Source organism: Bos javanicus, chromosome 20 (genome assembly GCF_032452875.1).
Source record: "Bos javanicus breed banteng chromosome 20, ARS-OSU_banteng_1.0, whole genome shotgun sequence".
NCBI lineage: Eukaryota > Metazoa > Chordata > Mammalia > Artiodactyla > Bovidae > Bos > Bos javanicus.
In genome coordinates, this window is record NC_083887.1 from 35,823,552 (window position 1) to 35,845,198 (window position 21,647).

At 39.8% G+C, this 21,647-nt stretch overlaps 1 protein-coding gene across 2 annotated transcripts in view; it reads left to right on the forward strand.

The window, feature by feature from the left end:
* LIFR (LIF receptor subunit alpha) overlaps positions 1-21,647 on the forward strand; it is a 79,389-nt gene that overhangs the window by 50,276 nt on the left and 7,466 nt on the right. For both annotated transcript variants that reach the window (XM_061393683.1, XM_061393684.1), the window contains exons 10-19: positions 467-612; positions 1,828-1,990; positions 4,927-4,997; positions 7,287-7,500; positions 11,274-11,453; positions 13,361-13,462; positions 14,058-14,225; positions 18,427-18,588; positions 19,501-19,594; positions 21,287-21,365. In XM_061393683.1, the coding sequence (XP_061249667.1) occupies positions 467-612; positions 1,828-1,990; positions 4,927-4,997; positions 7,287-7,500; positions 11,274-11,453; positions 13,361-13,462; positions 14,058-14,225; positions 18,427-18,588; positions 19,501-19,594; positions 21,287-21,365 (1,379 nt within the window). The remainder of the gene's footprint in view (positions 1-466; positions 613-1,827; positions 1,991-4,926; positions 4,998-7,286; positions 7,501-11,273; positions 11,454-13,360; positions 13,463-14,057; positions 14,226-18,426; positions 18,589-19,500; positions 19,595-21,286; positions 21,366-21,647) is intronic.

The window sequence follows — 21,647 nt, forward strand, 5'->3', positions numbered from 1 at the left end:
CAGGACTCCAGCCTGAAATGCTTTTCTGCAGTAGTTTAGCCAGTTTCCTTTGGTTTATCCTCTAAGGCTCATCTTAAGTCCCATCTTCACTGTACATCTGCACTTACTTACAGCCAAATTCCAGTATCTGTTAATATCTGTACCACACGTTGGACTTACTGTATATACTCTTGTTGATTTTCTTTCTTTCTGTTTGTCATTCCTCAAGTAAAGGAGGGGTTCCTTAAAGGTAGAGACTACCTTTTAGTATTTCTGGGGCTAACTGAGCAACCTTGAGCATGAATGGTTCTTAAGCAATGCTGGCCTGGTGTCAGGCCATAAATGTGAGGTTTGTCTTCCACAAACACTGGGTGGAACATTGTTGATCAGCACTAATAACACACCTCCTGTTTTTTGTTTTCTTTGGCTCTCATTTGTCATATTAGAAAAGAACTTTTAAAGTAATTTTTGAAAATTATATTTACAGTTCATCCCCGTATTCCTACTTCACTCAAAGCGAAGGATATTAATTCAACAGCTGTGATACTTTCCTGGCATTTACCGGGCAACTTTACAAAAGTTAAACTGTTATGTCAAATTGAAATTAATAAAACTAACTCAGAGCATGAATTGGTGAGTAAGATTCTCCTCTAAACTTCCTTTGACATTATTTTGGATAAAATACGTAGTTTTCAGAAAGAATTAAGTAAATTCACATGTATAAGCTCTCAGATTACTTATTATAGAGGTTTCCTAAGAGCCATTATAAATATATATGTGTGTGTGTGTGTGTGTGTATGTGTGTGTGTATACATACACGTGTCATAACAGTATTGCATTTAGCACTTAAAAACAATTGTAGTACTAGGTGTTATAGAATATAAGTATGACTTCGGCTACTCAGAATGTGTCCAGATCTAGTATAGTCCCTGGCATGTAACTGGCACTCAAAAAATTTGTGAATGAATGAGTAGATTTTGCTGTAGCCTTTGTGTTAGTTAATGGACTAATCAGCAGCAGAGAGATGATGTGGTATTTAAAACTGCTAAGTGCAGCAATGGGAGCAAGTTATAATTGGTCATTATAAGTCAAAACATGACTTTTTAATACATTTTAAATACTTAAGTTGACTTTTATGCTGCACCATCTTGTAATTTGGGGTAGATCTAAAATAAATGACATTCTACTTAAATAGTTATTTGGAAATGTACTGATAATTTCTAAAAAATCAGTCAGACTGCAAAATGTAACACAGAAAGTTCCTTTGCAATAAGTAATTGGGAACTCAGAGACTTTCCAGAGGCATGCAAATCCTCAAATTTGTTTCAGATTGCTTCATCTTAATTTTATTTGGTTTAAATATTTGTTGGATATTCTACATGTTTAACACTGCACTAGAGGTTGTAAATGCCATGTAAAAAATAATGCATAAATGATGCTGGACTCCAATAAGCTTCCAAATGTCTGAATAATGTATTTAATACTCAAGGTCATCTTAGATTACTAAATTATATTAAGGTGTATTGCATCACCATTAACATAGACAGAATATCATCATCTCTGCATAATTTAATTGACCATTATTACTTAGATTCAACATTTGGATTAAAAATATACTTTAATTTTTTTGCTATTGCAGAACATAATTTCACTGATTTTGAATTTTATGTAAGAATTAAAATATAGTAGATGAACTGTCTTTGGTTTTATAGAAGTAAAGTCTTAGGACATTCAGTCAATTTATGTTGCAAATTTGGGAGGCTTTCTTTTAAAAAATATATGTATATGTATATTTATTCATATACACATGATATTACATATGTAATATATATGTTTGTTTTCTGATAGCGGAATGTCACAATGAAGGGGGTAGAAAGTTCAAATTATCTTACTACTGTGGACAAGTTAAATCCATATACCATATATACTTTTCGGATTCGTTGTTCTACTGACCCTTTCTGGAAATGGAGCAAATGGAGCAATGAAAAACAGTGTTTAACCACAGAAGCCAGTAAGTTAACTGAATGATTTATGACTAATTATTACTATAGATCCTGAAATTTTGTACTTTTTTTTTTTTTTTTAACAAAAATGTCACCAGAGTGGCTAAAAGTAGGAGAATGTTTAGATAAATGGTGTAATTATTTAATACCAAGGCAATGGCACCCCACTCCAGTACTCCTGCCTAGAAAATCCCATGGACAGAGGAGCCTGGTGGGCTGCAGTCCGTGGGGTCGCTGAGGGTCAGACAGGACTGAGCAACTTCGCTTTCACTTTTCACTTTCATGCATTGGAGAAGGAAATGGCAACCCACTCCAGTGTTCTTGCCTGGAGAATCCCAGGGACGGGAGAGCCTGGTGGGCTGCCGTCTATGGGGTCGCACAGAGTCGGACACGACTGAAGTGACTTAGCAGCAGCAGTAGCAGCAGCAGTAAAATACCATACAAAGATTTTAAATGATGAGTTTTAGTTTCATGATAATACGAAAAAATATTTGGCTTATGTTATGTGAAACGGCTAAGCTACCTTATCCACAATATGATTATAACGATATTAGGATGATACATAGGAAACCAAACTTGAAATTTAGTAAGATTATGGGGTGGTTTTTCTCACACTTTTTCCTCCTATTCCTGGTATTTTAATTATAATAATCTATTTATAGTGTTTCTTTATTGAAAGCAATTATTAATAAAGCTAATTTGGTAAAATATTGTGACTTAGGCCTAAGGATGGTCGGGACTACAAGTTCTTGAACTTTAGTTTCTGTGGTACACCCAGATCAAAATATCAATAAAATCAGGTAACTGGTTTTCCGAGTATGATAATTTCTAAAGACAGAATGAGATTCTATTCTTGATTAATCCAGATATCAACTTTCAAACAAACAGCAAAAATTTAGAAATAGGTGTAATTTTCAGAAATTATTCAATAAAAGATAGCAAAAGATTTATTTGCACTGTATAATATAGGGAATATCAAACTTCTTCCAAAAAATGTAATGTGTGTTAGTCGCTCAGTCGTGTCCAAGTCTTTGCAGCCCCATGGACTATAGCTGGCCAGGCTCCTCTGTCCATATTCCCAGGCAGGAGTACTGGAGTGGGTTGTCATTCCCTTCCCCAGGGGATCTTCCTGACCCAGGGTTGAACCCAGGTCCCTGGCATGGCAGGCAGATTCTTTATTGTTTGAACCATGGGGGAAGCGATAAGCAGAGAAACAGTGAGACAAAAACTGATAGGTATTAACCCAGATTTTGTCTCTTCACATGAAGACGAGCGAGATGAGAGGATCTTTACAACACATTCAAGAATTACTTGGATCCTGCTTGAGTCCCGAGAGAGGATATACTAGTTATCTGTTGCTGTGACAAATTACCCAGAGCTCAGTGGCTTAAAACTGCAGGCATTTGTTATCTCACAGTGTCTTTGGTTCGGAAATTCAGGAGCAGCTTAGCTGAGTGGCTCCGACTTAGAGTTTGTTAGGAGGCTACAATCAGGGTGTGAGTGGGGGCTGCGGGCTTGACTGGGTCTGGAGGATTGGCTTTCAGGATGATTCACTCACATGGCTGTTGGCATGAGGTCTGCATTCCTCACCGTGCGGGCCTCTCCATAGGGCTGCTGGGGTGTCCTCACATGGCAGCCAGCAGCACCCAGATTTGGTGATCAAAGAGAAAACAAGGCAGTTTCCACAATGTCTTTATGTCCTAGTCTCAGAAGGAACATACATCACGTCTACTCTACCCTACTGGCCGCACAGGCCAACCCTGATACACTGGAGGAGGGACCACCACACTGAATGTCAGGGGCCGTGACCAGCATCATTGGTCCTTTTGGAAACTAGTTACCACAGGAGCTTTTGCCTTAGTTGATGACCTGTTCTTGCCAAGAGGAAACACTTTATTTATACCTCATTGAATAAAGGCATTTAATTCACTTAAGAAATACTTATAATTATCCACCATGTGTCAGGAATCATCTGGTTACTAGGAATATAGCAGTGAATAAAACAGCACTCTGCCCATGGAGTGTAGAGGATAGAGTATTAGAAATGAGTTTTTAAACTACATATATAATAGTGTATTTTGGGTGGCAATGAGTGCCATGGAAAAAAATAAAAACTAGAGAGAGGGCTAGGGAATGAAGGCCAAGTGGTTGGGGAGAGGGGGTGCAATTTTAAATAAGGTAGCTGGGAAAGACTTCACTAATAAGGTAACACTTGATCTGAGATACAAAGGAGGTGGGGAAGGAAGCTACATAGTTAATTCAGAGGAGGAAAGTTGTAGTCAGAGGAAGAGAGAACACAGAAAGTGCAGAAAGACTAGAGTAGGTGTCCTCTGCATGTTGTAGGAACAGTCAGGAAGCTGACCTGTAGCCAGAGCAGGCTTGAATAAAGGGAGGTTGGAGGATGTGACAGAGAAGGCAATGGCACCCCACTCCAGTACTCTTGCCTGAAAAATCCCATGGATGGAGGGGCCTGGTAGGCTACAGTCCATGGGGTCACCAAGAGTCGGGCACGACTGAGCGACTTCACTTTCACTTTCATGCATTGGAGAAGGACATGGCAACCCACTCCAGTGTTCTTGCCTGGAGAATCCCAGGGATGGGAAGCCTGGTGGGCTGCCGTCTATTGGGTCGCACAGAGTCAGACACGACTAAAATGACTTAGCAGCAGCAGCAGCAGGAGGATGTGAGATGGAGAGGCCGCCCCAATCCGTCTGAGGGATGTGAGGGTGATTTTAACCCATTGTAAGGGACCTTGTGCTTTGCAGATGTTCAGAGCTCAGCTTTTCCATTGCTCCATTTTCTAAGTGGAAAATGACTTAGAAGCACTAACTGCTTCACATTTTTATTGAGAATTTCAATTTTAAACCCTGCCATCCCAATTACTGATCTTATCAACTGACATAGTATGCATCTTCAAATATTGACTTTTAAATCTCTTTTCTAGTTCCTTCAAAGGGACCAGATATTTGGAGGGAGTGGAGTTCTGATGGAAGAAATCTAATAATATATTGGAAGGTAAATGTCTTATTTTTCCTTGAATATTTAAATAACTTTAGTATGCTAAACTACTTAAATTACATATGGTTCTTGGGTTATTAGGGAGCCAGGATTTCCCAGACTGGCTTAGTTACAGTATTGCTGAGAATGTAGCCTGGCTTCTAAAACTCGCAGATTCCTCATCACTGCAGACGTACCACAGTCTTTGTAGTGAGGATGTCTGTCTCAGGTCTAAGCATTCTTCAGTTTGATTTTATGAGACTTATAAAGGACCGAGGATTTCATGAATTCCATCTATCTCACTTTAGTCAGAAATGCAGCCAGAAACCACAAGTTAGAATCCTAAGTATTTATGTTGTATTTTCTATTCAGTGAATAGGAAACCAATTTTTTATATCTTATCAGTCAGCATAATTTGTTGTCCCCTAAATAAATTGTGTTACAGTATAGCAATTATAAAGTTTTACAAAGTTTTCTAAAATTTCAGCTAAAGTATGAATTGCATTATGTTTTGCTAAAGCATAAACCTTACTGGAGCAAATGTTTTCATTGCTGATTTATGAAAATCAAAACCACAAACAGTTGTTTTCTACATCAGATTTCATAGGAATAGTTATAACCAGATTCTTTTAAATAGTGCATTTTGTTATTTAAAGTAAACTTTTACAAATACTTGACATCAGTATGGCTTTGATTAAAGTGAGTCTTTGAAGTCTGTGAGGATGTCGTGTACACATTCCATCACTTGGAGGTCGTCTGTATATGACTGTGCATCCCCTCTTATTCTTAATTGGAAAAATCCCTTAGCTACTCTCACTTGTCTGTCAGATTGTGCAGTAATATAGGAATGATTGTACAGATGACTTCAATGTAGAGAGTTTAGGATATTTTTCAGACTAGATGAATGTTTAACCAAGGATTAAAAATATTGAAGCAATTCAGATTCTAACTTCAGTGACTAGTTTATGGTTCTGCCATATTTGGGTGGAAAATTCAGTTGTTTTGGACATGTTGATTATACACAACATGACCATAGGATGATCGAGTATAGTTCAGTAGGCAGTAGTTTGGTGTAAGGCTCTGGAGCTCCAGAGAGGTCTGAGCTAAAGACATAGCTTTAAGTAGCATGTAAATTGATCACTCAGCACACAGTGTAGAAGGAGGCCAGGTGTAGAATTGTGGGTGGTGGCGGCATCTGAAGAACCAGCAGAGGAGGAGGATCCAGCAGAGGAGGTTGGGAAGGTTAGAAGGGCAGGAAGACCAGAAGAAAATAGTGTGCAGAAACCAAGGGAATGGGGGTGATAGGTGAAGGAATGGACAGTATCAAATGAAATCCACAATTCTTGGGATGGTAGCGTGTTCACTGGACCAGGCCATCAGAGAGCTGTCCGGGACCTCTGTGTCTTCAGCAGAGTATTAGTGGCTGGATCAGAGGGTCCTATGCACTGCTACATAAATTGGAGGGATTGTTTGGAAAAGCAGTTTAGATATATAAATAAAGACATTTGAATGTTTATTTCCTTTCCTGTAAGTCCAGATTTGGGACCCCACATTAAGGAATTAATCCTAACTGGGGAAAAAACTGTGGCACCAAAAGGTTTATTTTATTGTGAAAAAAAATGGCAACAACTTAAATTCTACTTTTTAAAGAAATATTCAGGTAAACTAATAAAAATGCTATATGAAATATGAAGCTGTTAGAAATATATATAACTGTATTATCCAAAAAAAGAGTGTATTGTAGAAAAGTGAAAAAAAAAAAGACAATTGTATAATATGATTGAAACAATTTTAATAAAAGTCTCCATCAAGAAAAACAGCTTGAAGGAAATACCAGAATGTAAGAATATTTAAGAAATGGGAATATGGGAGATTTTTCTTCCAACTTTTTAATATTTTCCACATTTTCTGTAATGAGCAAGTACTACTTTAAAATGAAAAAACAATAACTGTTTTAAAAACATGATGCCATACTTTTAATATTTTATTTAAGTAGAGCACTGCTTCTCATCTTCTTTTGGTTTCCTTCTGAAAAATATGAAGCTAGATATTGATTTGTTACTTAATTTTTATATTTTTATGTACTCGACTGCTTACAGCAAGCGTAGTTTTTGTTCAGCACTGCTTCCCTGATGTATCCAGATCTCAGTGGATTTAAAGTCTGTGCTGTGTACTGTTAACGACTCATGTTTCCTAATGTTACTTTGTCAGGATTAGTGAAGTATCCGGTTTAGACTCAGTGGCCTTGCCTTGTCACATCACCTTTGCCAATTTTTATAACAGAATTTATTTTTCTTTTTTTAATAGCCTTTACCCATTAATGAAGCTTATGGAAAAATACTTTCTTATAATGTATCATATTCATCAGATGAGGAAACAAAATCCCTTTCTGAGATTCCTGATACTCAACACAGGGCAGAATTACAACTTGATAAAAATGACTACATCATCAGTGTGGTGGCAAAAAATTCTGCCGGCTCATCACCACCTTCTAAAATAGCTAGTATGGAAATTCCCAATGGTGAGTACTTAAGGTAGAAGTAATATATAAGGACAGGGAACCGAGGTGAAACATTTTGGTGGTGTTGCTTGCTCTCATAATGTCAGCTTTCTTCTCATACCCTCCGCTGCTGCTAATGAGTAAGGAGGAACAGGCAGTTTACTGTCAAATATTCGTGGAGAGGCAGTAGCCTTCAGTATGACTGGAAGCATCTACACTGATGAATAAAACCCAATTACTTTAACACATAATGTTGTAGAGTTATGGCGGTAGATACTACTCTTAGGAAGAAATATTTTAACAGTTTACTCAGAACTGCTTTCACACATCTTCCCGAGACCATGACAGTTGACACATCAGCTAGGCTATTTTTAAACAGTTAGGAAGAAATACTCATTTTAAATGAGAGCTTCATTGATAAGATAATTCTTTATTAATAGGAATCCTTTACTGATAAGAAATTCTTCTTAAAGTCTAAATTTCATCTTCAGTATAAGCTTTAGAAAAGAATTTTGATGTAATTTTAAAATTCCTCATTGCCCCCTTTAAATTTGATGAGTTACAGTGACTGTCAGTTTTCATTCCAATCCCAGAGAAAGGCAATGCCAAAGAATGCTCAAACTACTGCACAATTGCATTCATCTCACACACTAGCAAAGTAATGCTCAAACTTCTCCAAGCCAGGCTTCAACAGTATGTGAACCATGAATTTCCAGATGTTCAAGCTGGATTTAGAAAAGGCAGAGGAACCAGAGATCAAATTGCCAACATGCCCTGGGTCATCGAAAAAGCAAGAGAGTTCCAGAAAAACATCTACTTCTGCTTTATTGACTATGCCAAAGCCTTTGACTGTGTGGATCACAACAAACTGGAGAATTATTCAAGAGATAGGAACACCAGACCACCTGACCTGCCTCCTGAGAAATCTGTATGCAGGTCAAGAAGCAACAGTTGGAACTGGACATGGAATAACAGACTGGTTCCAGATTGGGAAAGGAGTACATCAAGGCTATATATTGTCACCCTGCTTATTTAACTTATATGCAGAGTACATCATGAGAAACGCTGGGCTGGAGGAAGCACAAGTTGGAATCAAGATTGCCAGGAGAAATATCAATAACTTCAGATATGCAGATAACACCACCCTTATGACAGAAAGCAAAAAAGAACTAAAGAGCCTCTTGATGAAAGTGAAAGAGGAGAGTTTAAAAGCTGGCTTAAAACTCAACATTCAGAAAACTAAGATAATGGCTTCTGGTTCCATCACTTCATGGCAGATGGGGAAACAGTGGAAACAGTGGCAGACTTTATTTTTGGGGGCTCCACAATCACTGCAGATGGTGACTGCAGCCATGAAATTAAAAGATGCTTGCTCCTTGGAAGAAAAACTATGACCAACCTAGACAGCATATTAAAAAACAAAGACATTACTTTGCCAACAAAGGTCTGTCTAGTCAAGGCTATGGTTTTTCCAGTAATCATGTATGGATGTGAGAGTTGGACTATAAAGAAAGCTGAGCACCAAAGAATTGATGCTTTTGAACTGTGGTGTTGGAGAAGACTCTTGAGAGTCCCTTGGACAGCAAGGAGATCCAACCAGTCCATCCTAAAGGAAATCAGTCCTGAATATTCATTAGAAGGACTGATGCTGAAGCTGAAACTCCAATACTTTGGCTACCTGTTGTGAAGAACTGACTCATTTGAAAAGACCCTGATGCTGGGAATGATTGAAGGCGGGAGAAGGGGATGACAGAAGATGAGATGATTGGATGGCATCACACACTGACTCAATGGACATGAGTTTGAGTAAACTCGGAGTTGGTGATGGACCTGGAAGCCTGGTGTGCTGCAGTCCATGGGGTCAAGAGAGTTGGACATGACTGAGTGACTGAACTGAACAGCGACTGTCCATTCTTCCTCAGCTGCCTTGACAACTCTTTGAGTCACAAGTTCTCAGTGGTCACTCCTGCCCCCTTGCCCAGTTAGCTCCTCTTCTGAGTCATTCTGTGATCCCCCCGACTTGCTATCCCACCCTAGTATGGGGTCACCTTTCTATGATCACCCACTCCTGAAGGAAGAAAAACTAGTCCAGTTTGGGTCCTCAGTACCTTTTCAGTTCTTGTTTGAGGGCACTGGGCAGCATCTGACTTCTTGTTACATAACTGTTTCTTTGTTCCACTCAGTTGTGGACACATTAGGAGGAAGAAATAGGGACACACAGTATGTTTCAAGACACACAGCAGCAGCCAGAGCCCAGAGAGCAGTGCATGCTAGAGAGGAGAGGTCTGCAGGCAGTGCCGTGGGGGCAAAAACAAGACAAGGGAAAGACGTATGAACACCCGTGGCAAGATAAGCTGCCGATTTAGGTTAGGTATTTCATGGCTCTCAGAATAATAGGCAATACCTATGTTATCTTTTAATTCAGAAGCTATATTCCTGCCTTTTCTGTGTGTCTCTCAGTTCAGTTCAGTTCAGTCGCTCAGTCGTGTCCAACTCTTTGCGACCCCATGAATCGCAGCACGCCAGGCCTCCCTGTCCATCACCAACTCCCAGAGTTCACCCAAACTCACGTCCATCGAGTCGATGATGCCATCCAGCCATCTCATCCTCTGTCGTCCCCTTCTCCTCCTGCCTCCAATCCCTCCCAGCATCAGAGTCTTTTCCAATGAGTCAACTCTTCGCATGAGGTATAGCTCTAAGGAGGTAGTAATTTACCGAACTAACAATGGTCTGGCTATCAGCTTTCAGACAGTTACTGCAACTCAGAACAAATCATGGTTCCTTGAGGATTTCCCCAGTTGGAGGCCTTACTGCCTCAACACAGGCTGACAGTGTGGAGTTTTTAGTCACATTGAGCCAAGAAGCTGTTGTATCCAGAGTCTTCTATATTCCAAGCCGAATTGTTGTCTTGTATCCAGTAGTAGTTGCTTATGAATGCAAATTTTGTTCAAAAAAACGTTTCCATGGCTTTTTACTGAGCCCTTAAATATGCATCAGTTAGAGAAATTACTTTTTTGCCCTGTTTCTCTGGAAAATGTCCCTCTTGGCCACGCTGTCCTAACCCACACTAATTACTTAGTCCCAACCTTGGGCCTCCCCTATCACTGAGGCTGAGATCTGGCAGGTGGTAAAATCAAACCTCACCATGGCCCCCCGCGCCCTCTGTCAGCTTCTGCACCTCACTCATCCGTACTGCTCTCTGCCCACACTGGCCATCCCATCCCTGTCCTGTCTCCAGAATCCCTTCCACCCACCCATGGGACAGCAGTCTCCCTTGAAGGGAAGCAAGGGGCTGGCACACCCATTCATTCACTGACTGCGTGAGGTTATGCTCCTGCTTGGCGTGGTCTGTGTGCAGAGTGGAGCTGCAGGCACAGGCCCTGCCTGCACTCGTGGCGCTCACATCCATAGTGGATGATGAAAGGAGGTCCTGGCCACCCGTGCCTGCTCTTCTCCGGCCTCCCGTCCCTGTGCTGCTGTGCCGTGACCCTCCATTGCTCATTCCTTCTGCCCCATTCATCATGGCTCTTGAGCTTCATGTCCCTGCCCAGCTATGGCACTACCTGATCCTTGGTTCTTTTTTGTTTTGTTTTTTTCCCAGCTGCAGAGTTGATCTGTATGACCAGGTAACTGCCGTAGAGCAGCATTTCTAAACTTGGCTGAAGGTTTATCTAGGTTAGCACCATTTTGCATTGTATGTACAATGAAATGATTTGTATAACTCTGGCTCATTTTCATGAGGTTTACCTTAAAACATTATTTTTAACACTAGTAAAAATCCTTCTTTCTTGAAGATGATCTCAAAATAGAGCAGGCTCTTGGAATGGGAAATAGGATCCTCCTCACTTGGAATTACGACCCCAACATGACCTGCGACTATGTAATTAAGTGGTGTAACTCATCTCAGTCTGGACCCTGCCTCATGGACTGGAAAAAAGTCCCTCCAAACAGTACTGAAACTGTAATAGAATCTGGTAAGTGTCTCTCAGAGTTCTTTAAAGATATTTTTTAAATTTACTTTTTATTGGGGTGACATTGGTTTATAATAACATCATGCAGGTTTCATGTGTACACCATTATGTTTCTATTTCGGTTACACTGCAGCGGCTAACCACCAAAAAAACCTTTATTTTAAGAGCAGCACATGGAGTGACTGGTTGCAGTGCAGTGACTGTTCCCCCTCACCACTGGGCTGGACATGGATTGGTTTAACTTTTTTGGAAAGCAGTTTGTGGCAGTATGTGTGTGAAACAGTTCATAGACTTTGATCTCGTTGTTACTTGCCTAGGAATGTATTCTAAGGAAGAAAATCCAAGAGCAGCACAGATGTACATCTAAGAATGTTCAGCACAGCATTGTTTATAATTATAATGACCTCATTTGCCATCTTTTTGCCCATGTTTGCCCACAAGCCAGGTTACTGAGCACAAAGGACTTGCACCCAATACCACTTCCCCTGATGCAGGTCAGGGGTGCAGTGAGGGGCGGGGGGCAGCTCAGGAGCTGCAAGCCTAAGATGATGCAGCCAAGAGGGGTGTGTGGTTACCTGCAGGCCGAGCCAGCCTTGTCCTTGGGAACTCTAGCCCCCTCTGCACTGTCACTGTTCTTCTGAGTCCCTGGCATGAGTGAGTGTGCCTCTGCCTGTGGGAACTGTGGAACCTCTTGGCAGTGAAGCTTCTGACGTCACCACCCCCCAGCCCGGGCCCGTTCTCCCTCACGTGTGAGTGAAGTTCAGGAGCGCGAGCAGCTGCTGAGCCTTCTCTCCCAGGAATCACGCTCTGCTTGTTTACTTTGTTCACTGTCAGATGGTCAGGGTGAGCCCCATGCGTTGGATTCCTACATGGAGCTTCAGGTTTTTTTTCCAGTTCTACTTGGAATACAGCCAGATTCTTTCATGTGCATAATTGGCCAAGGCCTCGATGGTTGCCTTTCTTTTTCCTTGCCGAGTATGTCATCCCTTACCAGCGAAGTACAGCCCAATCTTACACAGCCATAGTGTGCTCTGTACAAATTATGACCCCTCTTCCCTCCTTTCTCACTTTGGCCTTGAGAATGATCAGAATGGACTGGGGCAGGGTGGAATGATGCGGAGAGGTGAGAAATGTATCTTTAGCTGGAATATCTGGGATATAAGATGAAGTTGAAACCTGTAGGGTGAGAAGGAGGACCTTCGATGCAGAGGCCCCGCATAGCATCTTATTGTTAGCTCTTCACATCTGTCCTGCCAGCTGCTCCAGGCCAGGGGTCCTGTTACATCCATCCTGCTTTGCATTGTATTGAGGAGACATTTGAAAGTGATTAACTTGGATCAAAGTTAAAATGCTTTTCTTGTATGTCTTGTGGAGTTAATAGCACTAAATGCTGATGCTATAAAGAGGAATAGACTCTTAAGTCCCATTTCCTTTAACCCCGAGGTGTCGTGTAGAGTGGAAATTTTAGTATCTGCTTCTTGGAACAAGGGGAGAGCAATGGGTTCTTCCAACCCACAAATAACCCTAGTTAGGGAAGGGCTTTTCAGAGGTGTGCTACAGACCTGGGACCATTTCAGAAACTGACCCAGGACCAAATCTAGGAAGAAGCTGTCATTGCTTAGTTTGAAGGAACAAAATGAAAACCTTGATTACTATTTTTTTTCCCTTCAAGATGATGTCATGTTATAATACTAAATTTTTCATTGCAACAGATGTGAATTTAATTTTTGTCAAGTCAGTTTTCACTCTGAATGTTTACTAGTTTTGGAAACGCAAATATATTTTCTGTAACCTTTGTAAAATTAGCTTTGGAAATTTCAAAGTGAGTTATTTTCAGTTTGAGATTTCTAAAATAGATATTCATAGTCATATGTACTTAGGAAAGCTTACTGATTGTGTTCATCCTGTAGATCAGTTTCGACCAGGTGTAAGATATAATTTTTCGGTGTATGGGTGCAGAAATCAAGGATATCAATTATTACGTTCTGTAATTGGATATGTAGAAGAATTGGGTAAGTTAAATGGGTAAGTTTTCTTAGAGTTGAAGATAACATGAGAAATTATAAGTAGACATCAATTTTAAGATTGAATTCTAAAAATAGATTGAATTGAGATGTGTATTAGTTCAAGGAAGAAAAATAAGTTAGATGATAACTGTAAAATTATTGATAATTACTTATCCTTACTTCATTTGTTTAATGTTTACATTTGACAGTTTTACTCTTGTCATAGAGAAAACTAAGTCTTATTTTGGATGTCAAAAAGACTTACCATGTGCTTTTACAAATTTTAAAAACTGTTTATTTAAGACTATCACTAAAAGGGGAAATAGAAATAGTCTATTGGAATAGCCACTTAAAGATTTTGCATAGGTTTTGCAAACCCCACCCCCCCCATATGTTTTATACCTGAAAGTTGTAAATTCTACCTTTGTATATTCATAGTAAAAGTGATATGATAATATATGTGAAAGTTTATGATTAAATAAAGAATAATGTTCTAATTCCAGGCTCAGCTGTTTTTGAGGCTAGAAATCTCATTAAACCTTAATGTCTTGCTCTGTATTAGTAAACTCGCCTTTAAGTGTGGGCTTCTTTTCTTTTACAGCTCCAGCTGTTGCTCCAAATTTTACTGTTGAGGATACATCTGCAGATTCTATATTAGTGAAATGGGAAGAAATTCCTGTGGAAGAGCTTAGAGGATTTTTAAGAGGATATTTATTTTACTTTGAAAAAGGAGAGAGAGACACATCTAAGATAATGGGTTTGGAACCAGGTGAGTAAATTACTAGAATAAGTATATACTGTTTCTTAGAAGTTCTATATTAATTACAAAAAATGGAGAGAAAGAAGAAAGAAAAGGTAAAACAAAATGCTACTGAATAGTTTCAACTGGTCTCCCAAAACTGAACAATAAGGAAGTGAAAATGAAGTCATTTGATGCATATGAGATTTTTCCAGATTTTAGTATGTGATAAATGGCATGTGGTCTTTAAGAAATCATTTAAATCATTTATTCTGAGGCCTTTGATTATGATCCCCACGGGACTGAGAACACCTCTTACTAATCTTGCATGACTCATAACAAAGCATCTTATGAAGGTTACCTTAAGAAAAAGAAGTCTTCCTGCATTTATGCGGATGGAGGCGAAAACTCAGGAACCGAAAGAATGGCTTCAGAGCCTCCTTTTACTTGACAAAGAGCTATCCCCACAGTTAGGCAAGGCCTTAATGAGCTGGGAAACTTAATTGGCTTGATAGAGCATGTGTGTGTCCCTTATATCTTCAAAACTTAGAGTCAGTCGTGACAATTAGTAAGTGTATGCACGGAGGAGACCGTTGAGAATCCTGAAATTTACAAATACAGAAATGTTTATGCAGACTTTTGCTTTAAATCCTCAATGACATTTCTGTTCAAAGTCAGATGCTTCTTATTTATGACTGAATAACACAAGCATGTATCATCTCTTCAATTTGAGAGCTTTTGTTTTCCTTAATGACCTTTTCTTGGAAAGAAACTGTTGTAACTATTTAATGACTGTCTGACAAGTAGAGAACAAGCAATGCCACAGGGACACGCTGCCCACCTGGGCATTAGTTTAGTCACCTCTGGAGAACAGCAGCATAAACATGTGCCTCCCCAAATCACAGAGTTCTGCATTGCCTAAACTTTCAGAGTTGAGGCAAACCCTAACTATCAGATGCTGCAAATATCCAGAAAAAAAAAGTGCTCAGTCATGTCCAACTCTTTGCGACCCCATGGACTGTAGCCCACCAGACCCCCCTGTCCATGGGATTCTCCAGGCAAGAGTACTGGAGTGGGTTTCCATTCCCTTCTCCAGGGGATCTTCCCAACCCAGGGATTGAACCCACGTCTCCTGCGTTGCAGATGATTCTTTACCATCTGAGCCACCAGGGAAGCCCAGACATTACACCAGAGTCTGGTGTAATTTCCCTCAGGAGCTCAGAAATTTTGCACTTGAACCAAAGGTTCTCAGAAATTTTGCACTTGAATCAGTTAAAACTATAGCATGTAGACTTCTAGAGTGGATTGGTCCCTAAAATTAGAGTAAAACAGAAGGGAAAAAAAGAAAAAACCATAAAGCCAATAAAGACAGAACCAGAGAGGCAAAAAAAGAGGATATTGAAACTTTAGAACATGGAAGTGGGCTGAGTGAACTAGAGGAGTAGATGGTGGGATAGTCTAGGTGGACAGTCGGGCGGGCATCAGTTAGAAGTAGTTTGGTTTATCCTGAAGGGCCAGCAGTGGAGGCCAATGGTAAGGATGAATCTGGGCTGAACATCGGGAGTTGACTGAAGGTGTGTAAGCATCAGTTAGAACCCCCAAGTCCTACAGAGTGTCATGTAGCTCACATGAGTGCCCTCTCCCCTGAATGAGAACAGATTTATTCCGAACCAGAGAGCCTCCAGGCAGGGGAGACCACAACAGACAGTGTGACTTTCCTTCTTCCTCCTTTCCACAAGGTTAATATATCTTCAGCTAGGCATGTTTCCCAGACAAGAGGTGAGAGGATTAAATGGTTCCTGAGAAAAAACATAAAACATGGTGAGATTCAGGGGGTTACCCCAATGAAAAGCCAGGAACCCAGCTGGTCATTTCCTATCAGTAACAGACATGAAGCCCACCCACCAATAAACCCCACCTGTGCTCACCAGGCTTCCAGTGAGCCATTTAGTAGCTCACTCTGAAACATGAGGAGTATCCAGGGTTAACCAGATGATTGAGAAAGCTTCTAACCTGCAAGACAGACACCAGGAGAAATCAGAGGAAACAAATGTTATGTGGGAAACAGAAGTAAAAAAAACAAAACTATTCTTGGATAATTGAGGTACTGTTGAAAAGACATGATGTTATAAAAAGGAACAAACAGAAGACAGTTATGAATTCCTCAGAATTAAAACTGTGATCGAGGAAATTTTTAAGGAATTAAATAGAAGTAGAAATATTAAAGGGAAAATGGGGAAATTCTTCTGAAAATGAGACAGAGGCAAAAGAGCCTTGGAGGTAAAAGAAAGTTGCAGCTTGAGTCAAGACCTGCCCTGTTCTCCTTTATAAGAGTTCTGTTAGAAGAGTGGAATGGAGGGAAGGAAATTTCCAAAGAAATAGCCCGAGAAAATTTCCCAAAATCAAAAGACCTCAGTGTATGCAGTAAAAGGTGCCATTAAATACACCAGTAAAATGGAGAAATAGATCTATGCTGAATACGTCATGGTGAATTTTCAGAGCACCTAATACATAAAGAAAAAGTCCTAGAAACAAAAGAAAAGCAGTTATGGTGCCCGGATCAGGAATAAGAATGGCAGTTCTCAACAACATACCGGATACTAGAAGATATTACAGCTAAAATACTGAGTGAAAAATTGTTTTCAACCTAAAATAATACTGTAGTCAAGCCAATTTATCTACAGATACGGTAGTATCTGTACTACTTCTGTGAGAATAGAAGAAGACATTTTTAGACAGGTGAGGCTGCACATATTACTTCCCCCAGCTATCCCTTCTCCAAAAGCTACTAGAAGAGTGGGCCTCAACACAAGGAAATAAGTGGGGTGGGGAGTCCCGGGACAAGGGCCCGTGGAAGGCTTTCAGTCCATAGAAGACGCCCTGGGAAGCAACCTGACGAAAACCGGACAGGGGCTGGGGAAGCCACAGCACTGGGACTTAGTTGTGTTGGATCACATGGAAAATTGTGTTGAATATTCATTGAAGGATGTGGGAAGAATTAGTAACTGGTACATCAAACAAATAAGGAAGAAAGGCAGTTAAAACAACAGAAAAATAAGAAAGGAAACATCATATCTAGCAGTTTGTCTTAGCAATACTTCATGTTTATATAATCATGATAATATAAACACTGAATTTACCAAATTTTTTTGTTTTTCTGCCAGTAATGTGGGGTTGAGGGGAGAAGGGGTAGTGCTTGTGTGTTAGAGCTAACATCTAAAATTTAAAGTCAAGCACTACCAGTTTAGGTTTCCCTGGTGGCTCAGTCAGTAAAGAAGATGCCTGCAATGCAGGAGACTGCCTTGCAGTACAGTAGACCCAGGTTCAATCCCTGGGTCAGAAAGATTCCCTGAGAAGGAAATGGCAACCCACTCCAGTGTTCTTGCCTGGGAAATCCCATAGAAGAGTTTCATGGGCTGTAGTCCATGGGATTGCAAGAGTCAGACATGATGTAGTGACTAAACCACCACCAATCTAAGTTTATTTCAAAAATGGAAGTGAATACCCACAGAAACTGATAACTTGCTTTTGAAGTGATTGGTTGGGGGGAGGGAGATGCAGGCAGGCAACTGCTGCTTTTTATTAGCCGTATAGTGTAATTTAGTTTTTAAGCTATTGAACTGCACTATTTTGGTTAAAATTTTAAAAAACAATAGTTTAAACAATTCTTCTCATTTCCTTTTAAAACAGTTCCAAGGCATCCTCACTGGTGTCTTACTTGAGACCTTGGTTTCCTGAGTAATTTGGAGTGATCTCCATTGATTCTTGCTTGTACTCCCTTGAGTTTCTCACTTGACTCACAGACAGATGGTCAGCTCAAGTGACAGCATCCCTGCCCCCATGGGTTTGGGTTGCAGTGGGTTTTCATGCTCTTAGTAACAGAAAGAAAAGAGACTTTTATTGATTGCCTGCCATATGCCAGGCATTATTCTAGAGAATGTGCATGGAAATTTCTGAGAGCTTCGAAACAGCTCTGAGAGCTGAGTCATGATATGGGATTTCACAGTTAGAGAAACTCAGGTTCAGAGTGGTTCAAATAATAGATCCAGATAACCCAGCTACTAATTGGTAGAGGCGGAAGTGAACATGGTGCTGACTGGCACTACAGGCCTTGGCCCTGGAGGCGACTAGCATTCAGACTCACTTAAAAATGATATGTGACAGGTTTGAGTAACCAGGTGTTTAAAAATAGTATAGAGATCAGTAATAATCTTCTTCACTTGAAAAACAGGTCGTTTTGACACAAAGGTTAAGAATATTACTGACATATCCCAGAAGACACTGAGGATTGCTGATCTTCAAGGTAAAACAAGTTACCACCTGGTCTTGCGAGCCTACACAGGTGGAGGAATGGGCCCAGAGAGGAGCATGTTTGTGGTGACAAAGGAAAACTGTGAGTTAAATGTTGTGATTGAGTTGCTTTCCATACTCAAATGCATTGGGTTTCTAGTGATTTTTGTTTATATAGAAAACCCCCCTTCTTTAAATTTCACATTTTGTTATACTTTTAAAGTAGGTGGAGGGCAGTGTTGAAAGGCCTGAATGACTTCATATTTATTCTTACCAGTTATCTGAACCTACTGTCTAATGCATACTTGAGAAGTTAAGGGCTTGAGGATATCTGAAGTTCAGAGTTCTAAATTCATGTTGAACTTATGGTCAAGTGGTTTAAAATTTTTTGCCTGAAATATTCTGAGATTTTTAACATATCCAGGGAAGAATGTAAGAAACAGCCTTAAAAGAGTGTAAAGCATAACACTTATAAATTTGAGATGGAAAGTAGAGGAGATGGACTTGATTAGTTGGTCAACAGCAAAGAACTTTCATTGGTCACAGGCTTGTTCCCTAGCCCTGGCTTGAAGGTCATACATGCCTTTAAATAAAGGAGGGCCATGTGGAGATAGCTCTCACCTGGGGGTGATTTTGCCTCCTGGGGACACTTGGCATTGTATGGTGCCGTTTTGATTGTGCTACTGGTATCTGGTGGTTAGAGGCTGAAGGATGCTGTTAATCTTCTTCCAGTACATGGAACAGCCTCTTCCCCACCAGCACATGTCAAAGAAATATCTACCCTAAAATGTTAGGAGTGCCAAAGTAGGGAAACCCTGCCCTAAAGAAGTTATGTGTTAGTATAAAAATCATTACAGTACTTTTTAAGGTTATGTTTTAATAATTTTTCAGTTTCTCTGGAGCAGTTAGGGTTTTTTCTTCAAATAATCTACTGACTTAAATGTCTTATGATATGAATTTATTGAGGTCATATATTAAAATGATGACTTTAACATCTGCAATGTTCTCTCTTCAGCTGAGGGTTTGATTATTGCCATTCTCATCCCAGTGGCAGTGGCTGTCATCATTGGAGTGGTAACAAGTATCCTTTGCTATCGGAAACGAGAATGGTAATGATTTACTCTCACTGTTTTGTTCTTAAGGGCATGATTGATTAGTTCATGTGTTGAGAGTCTGACACAACTTGCGACTGAACAAAATAACAAGTCCACCTTTTTGGTGGAAACTAGGTAATAAATATTTATACTGGTCAGAATTAATGTTGGAGATAATATTAGACAAGAACATGGCATATTATTTACAGGTTTTAAAACTTAACAAAGGAAAAGTGTAAATTTTCCCTACTATGGACAGGGAGGTCTGGCAGGCTGCAGTCCATGAGGTCACAGAAAGTAAGACATGACTGAGCATGCACAAAAGCATATTTACTAATTAAAGTAGTAGCCATTGTACTAAAAAAAATATTTAAAGGCATACATACGTCAGTAGCTATATGCAGGGTTGAATGTAGTTTAATGATTGAGCTCTCACTTGTCCTGGTGATCTATTTAGAGAGTCTGGTCATTTATTTAACAAATGTGAATGGCCCTCCCATGTGAAGGGAGGTACAGTGGTAGACTAAATAAGTATGATCCTTAGACATGTAGAATAGTGGGGAGGATGGACTTGAACCCATAATCATTTAATAAATACACGCGGAGACGTGTGAGTGGGTGCTGGAAAGAGCGCAGGCGCGAGAGAGAACAGTGGGGAAACATGTCTCTGTGGGCGGTCAGGTTCCCCCGTGGAGGTCCCTGGAACAGGGGAAGAGGAGAGCATGTGCCAGGCAGAGGGAAAGACTTCTCTGAGGGCCTGCAAATTGGAAAGAGCTTGATCTTCTGGAGAAAGCAGCGTGTGTTTGGGTGCAGTGACCACGTGAGTGGCGTGAGCTGAGGTGAGCGGGCTGAGGAAATCGCGCCTCGTGCTCAGCCAACAGGAGCTGTCCTGGGCTGGGCTTCAGGCAAATGGCTGTCTTCATTTGGTCCTTACTGGCCTTCAAAATGCCGTCATTCATGGTAAAGAAGAGAATATGTTCTAGCAATCCTGGCTTATAAATCAGTATAGTAACAGTTTAAAACGATAGAATACCCTGTTTGGTAACCACATTCTCATTGCCAAAAACCACATTTTTAAGGCAATTTCCATTCAGAAAAAATATAAAATAAGGAGATAGAGTGGAAGAGCATTTTGGACATACATTGACAACGTTTTTTTTTTTTTTTCCTATAGGAATTTCAAACGATAAAAAAAATTAACAGCTGTAACTATGATAGGGCACTGAGCAAATCTCGTTTTTGTGTTTAGTTTTTGCTTAAGATTGATAGCCTTCCTTTTTCTGATAGTGCAGGAAAAGTCTGTTTTGAGTAGTAGAGAACTGAAAATGCAAATATGTTCCCAAGTAGTTAATGGTACTGAATCCAGTCTGCAGCATGAACATTTTGGTTATATGAGTAATGCCTGTATCTTTTGACTGGATAGCACAGTCAGCATCTTAACTCTTTTCTTTCCGTTTTCATAAGATACGTAAGATATTATAGTTCTAGAAATAGAAGCACTGTTTGTAGTTTTCAGATAGGAACCTCTGAATGCATTGTCTGAAAGCTCTAGCGACCGATCACACTGAAAATGATTTTCCCTTTTTATCTCAGGTGTTCATTAGCATATTCATATGAAACGTCAAAATAAACCTGGTAACTTACTAACTCGTTGTCTAACTGATAATCCTATAGTTATTAAATGTATTTAATCATCTTTATTTAAAGGATTAAAGAAACCTTCTATCCTGATATTCCAAATCCAGAAAATTGTAAAGCTTTACAGTTTCAAAAGAGTGTCTGTGAGGTAATCCTTTATTTTCTTACATTTACCTTTGAAGTACTGACTTCCTTTTTTTAGTCTTTTGTGAAAAGTTTTTAACATGCCAGTGTCATGCGCAGTAAAATGTACTAAGAAAATAGCAGTGCTTGAGCATCTGCTGAACTTGTAAAATTATTAATTTTAAATTGTTGGTGCATGCTCTTTTTTCTTTTCACTGCTATTAAGAGCAAGGAGAATACTGATATGTAGAAAAAAGTAGCTTTGCTCTAGTATGAGCTAAAGAATAGTAGAGATGCAATTTTATAA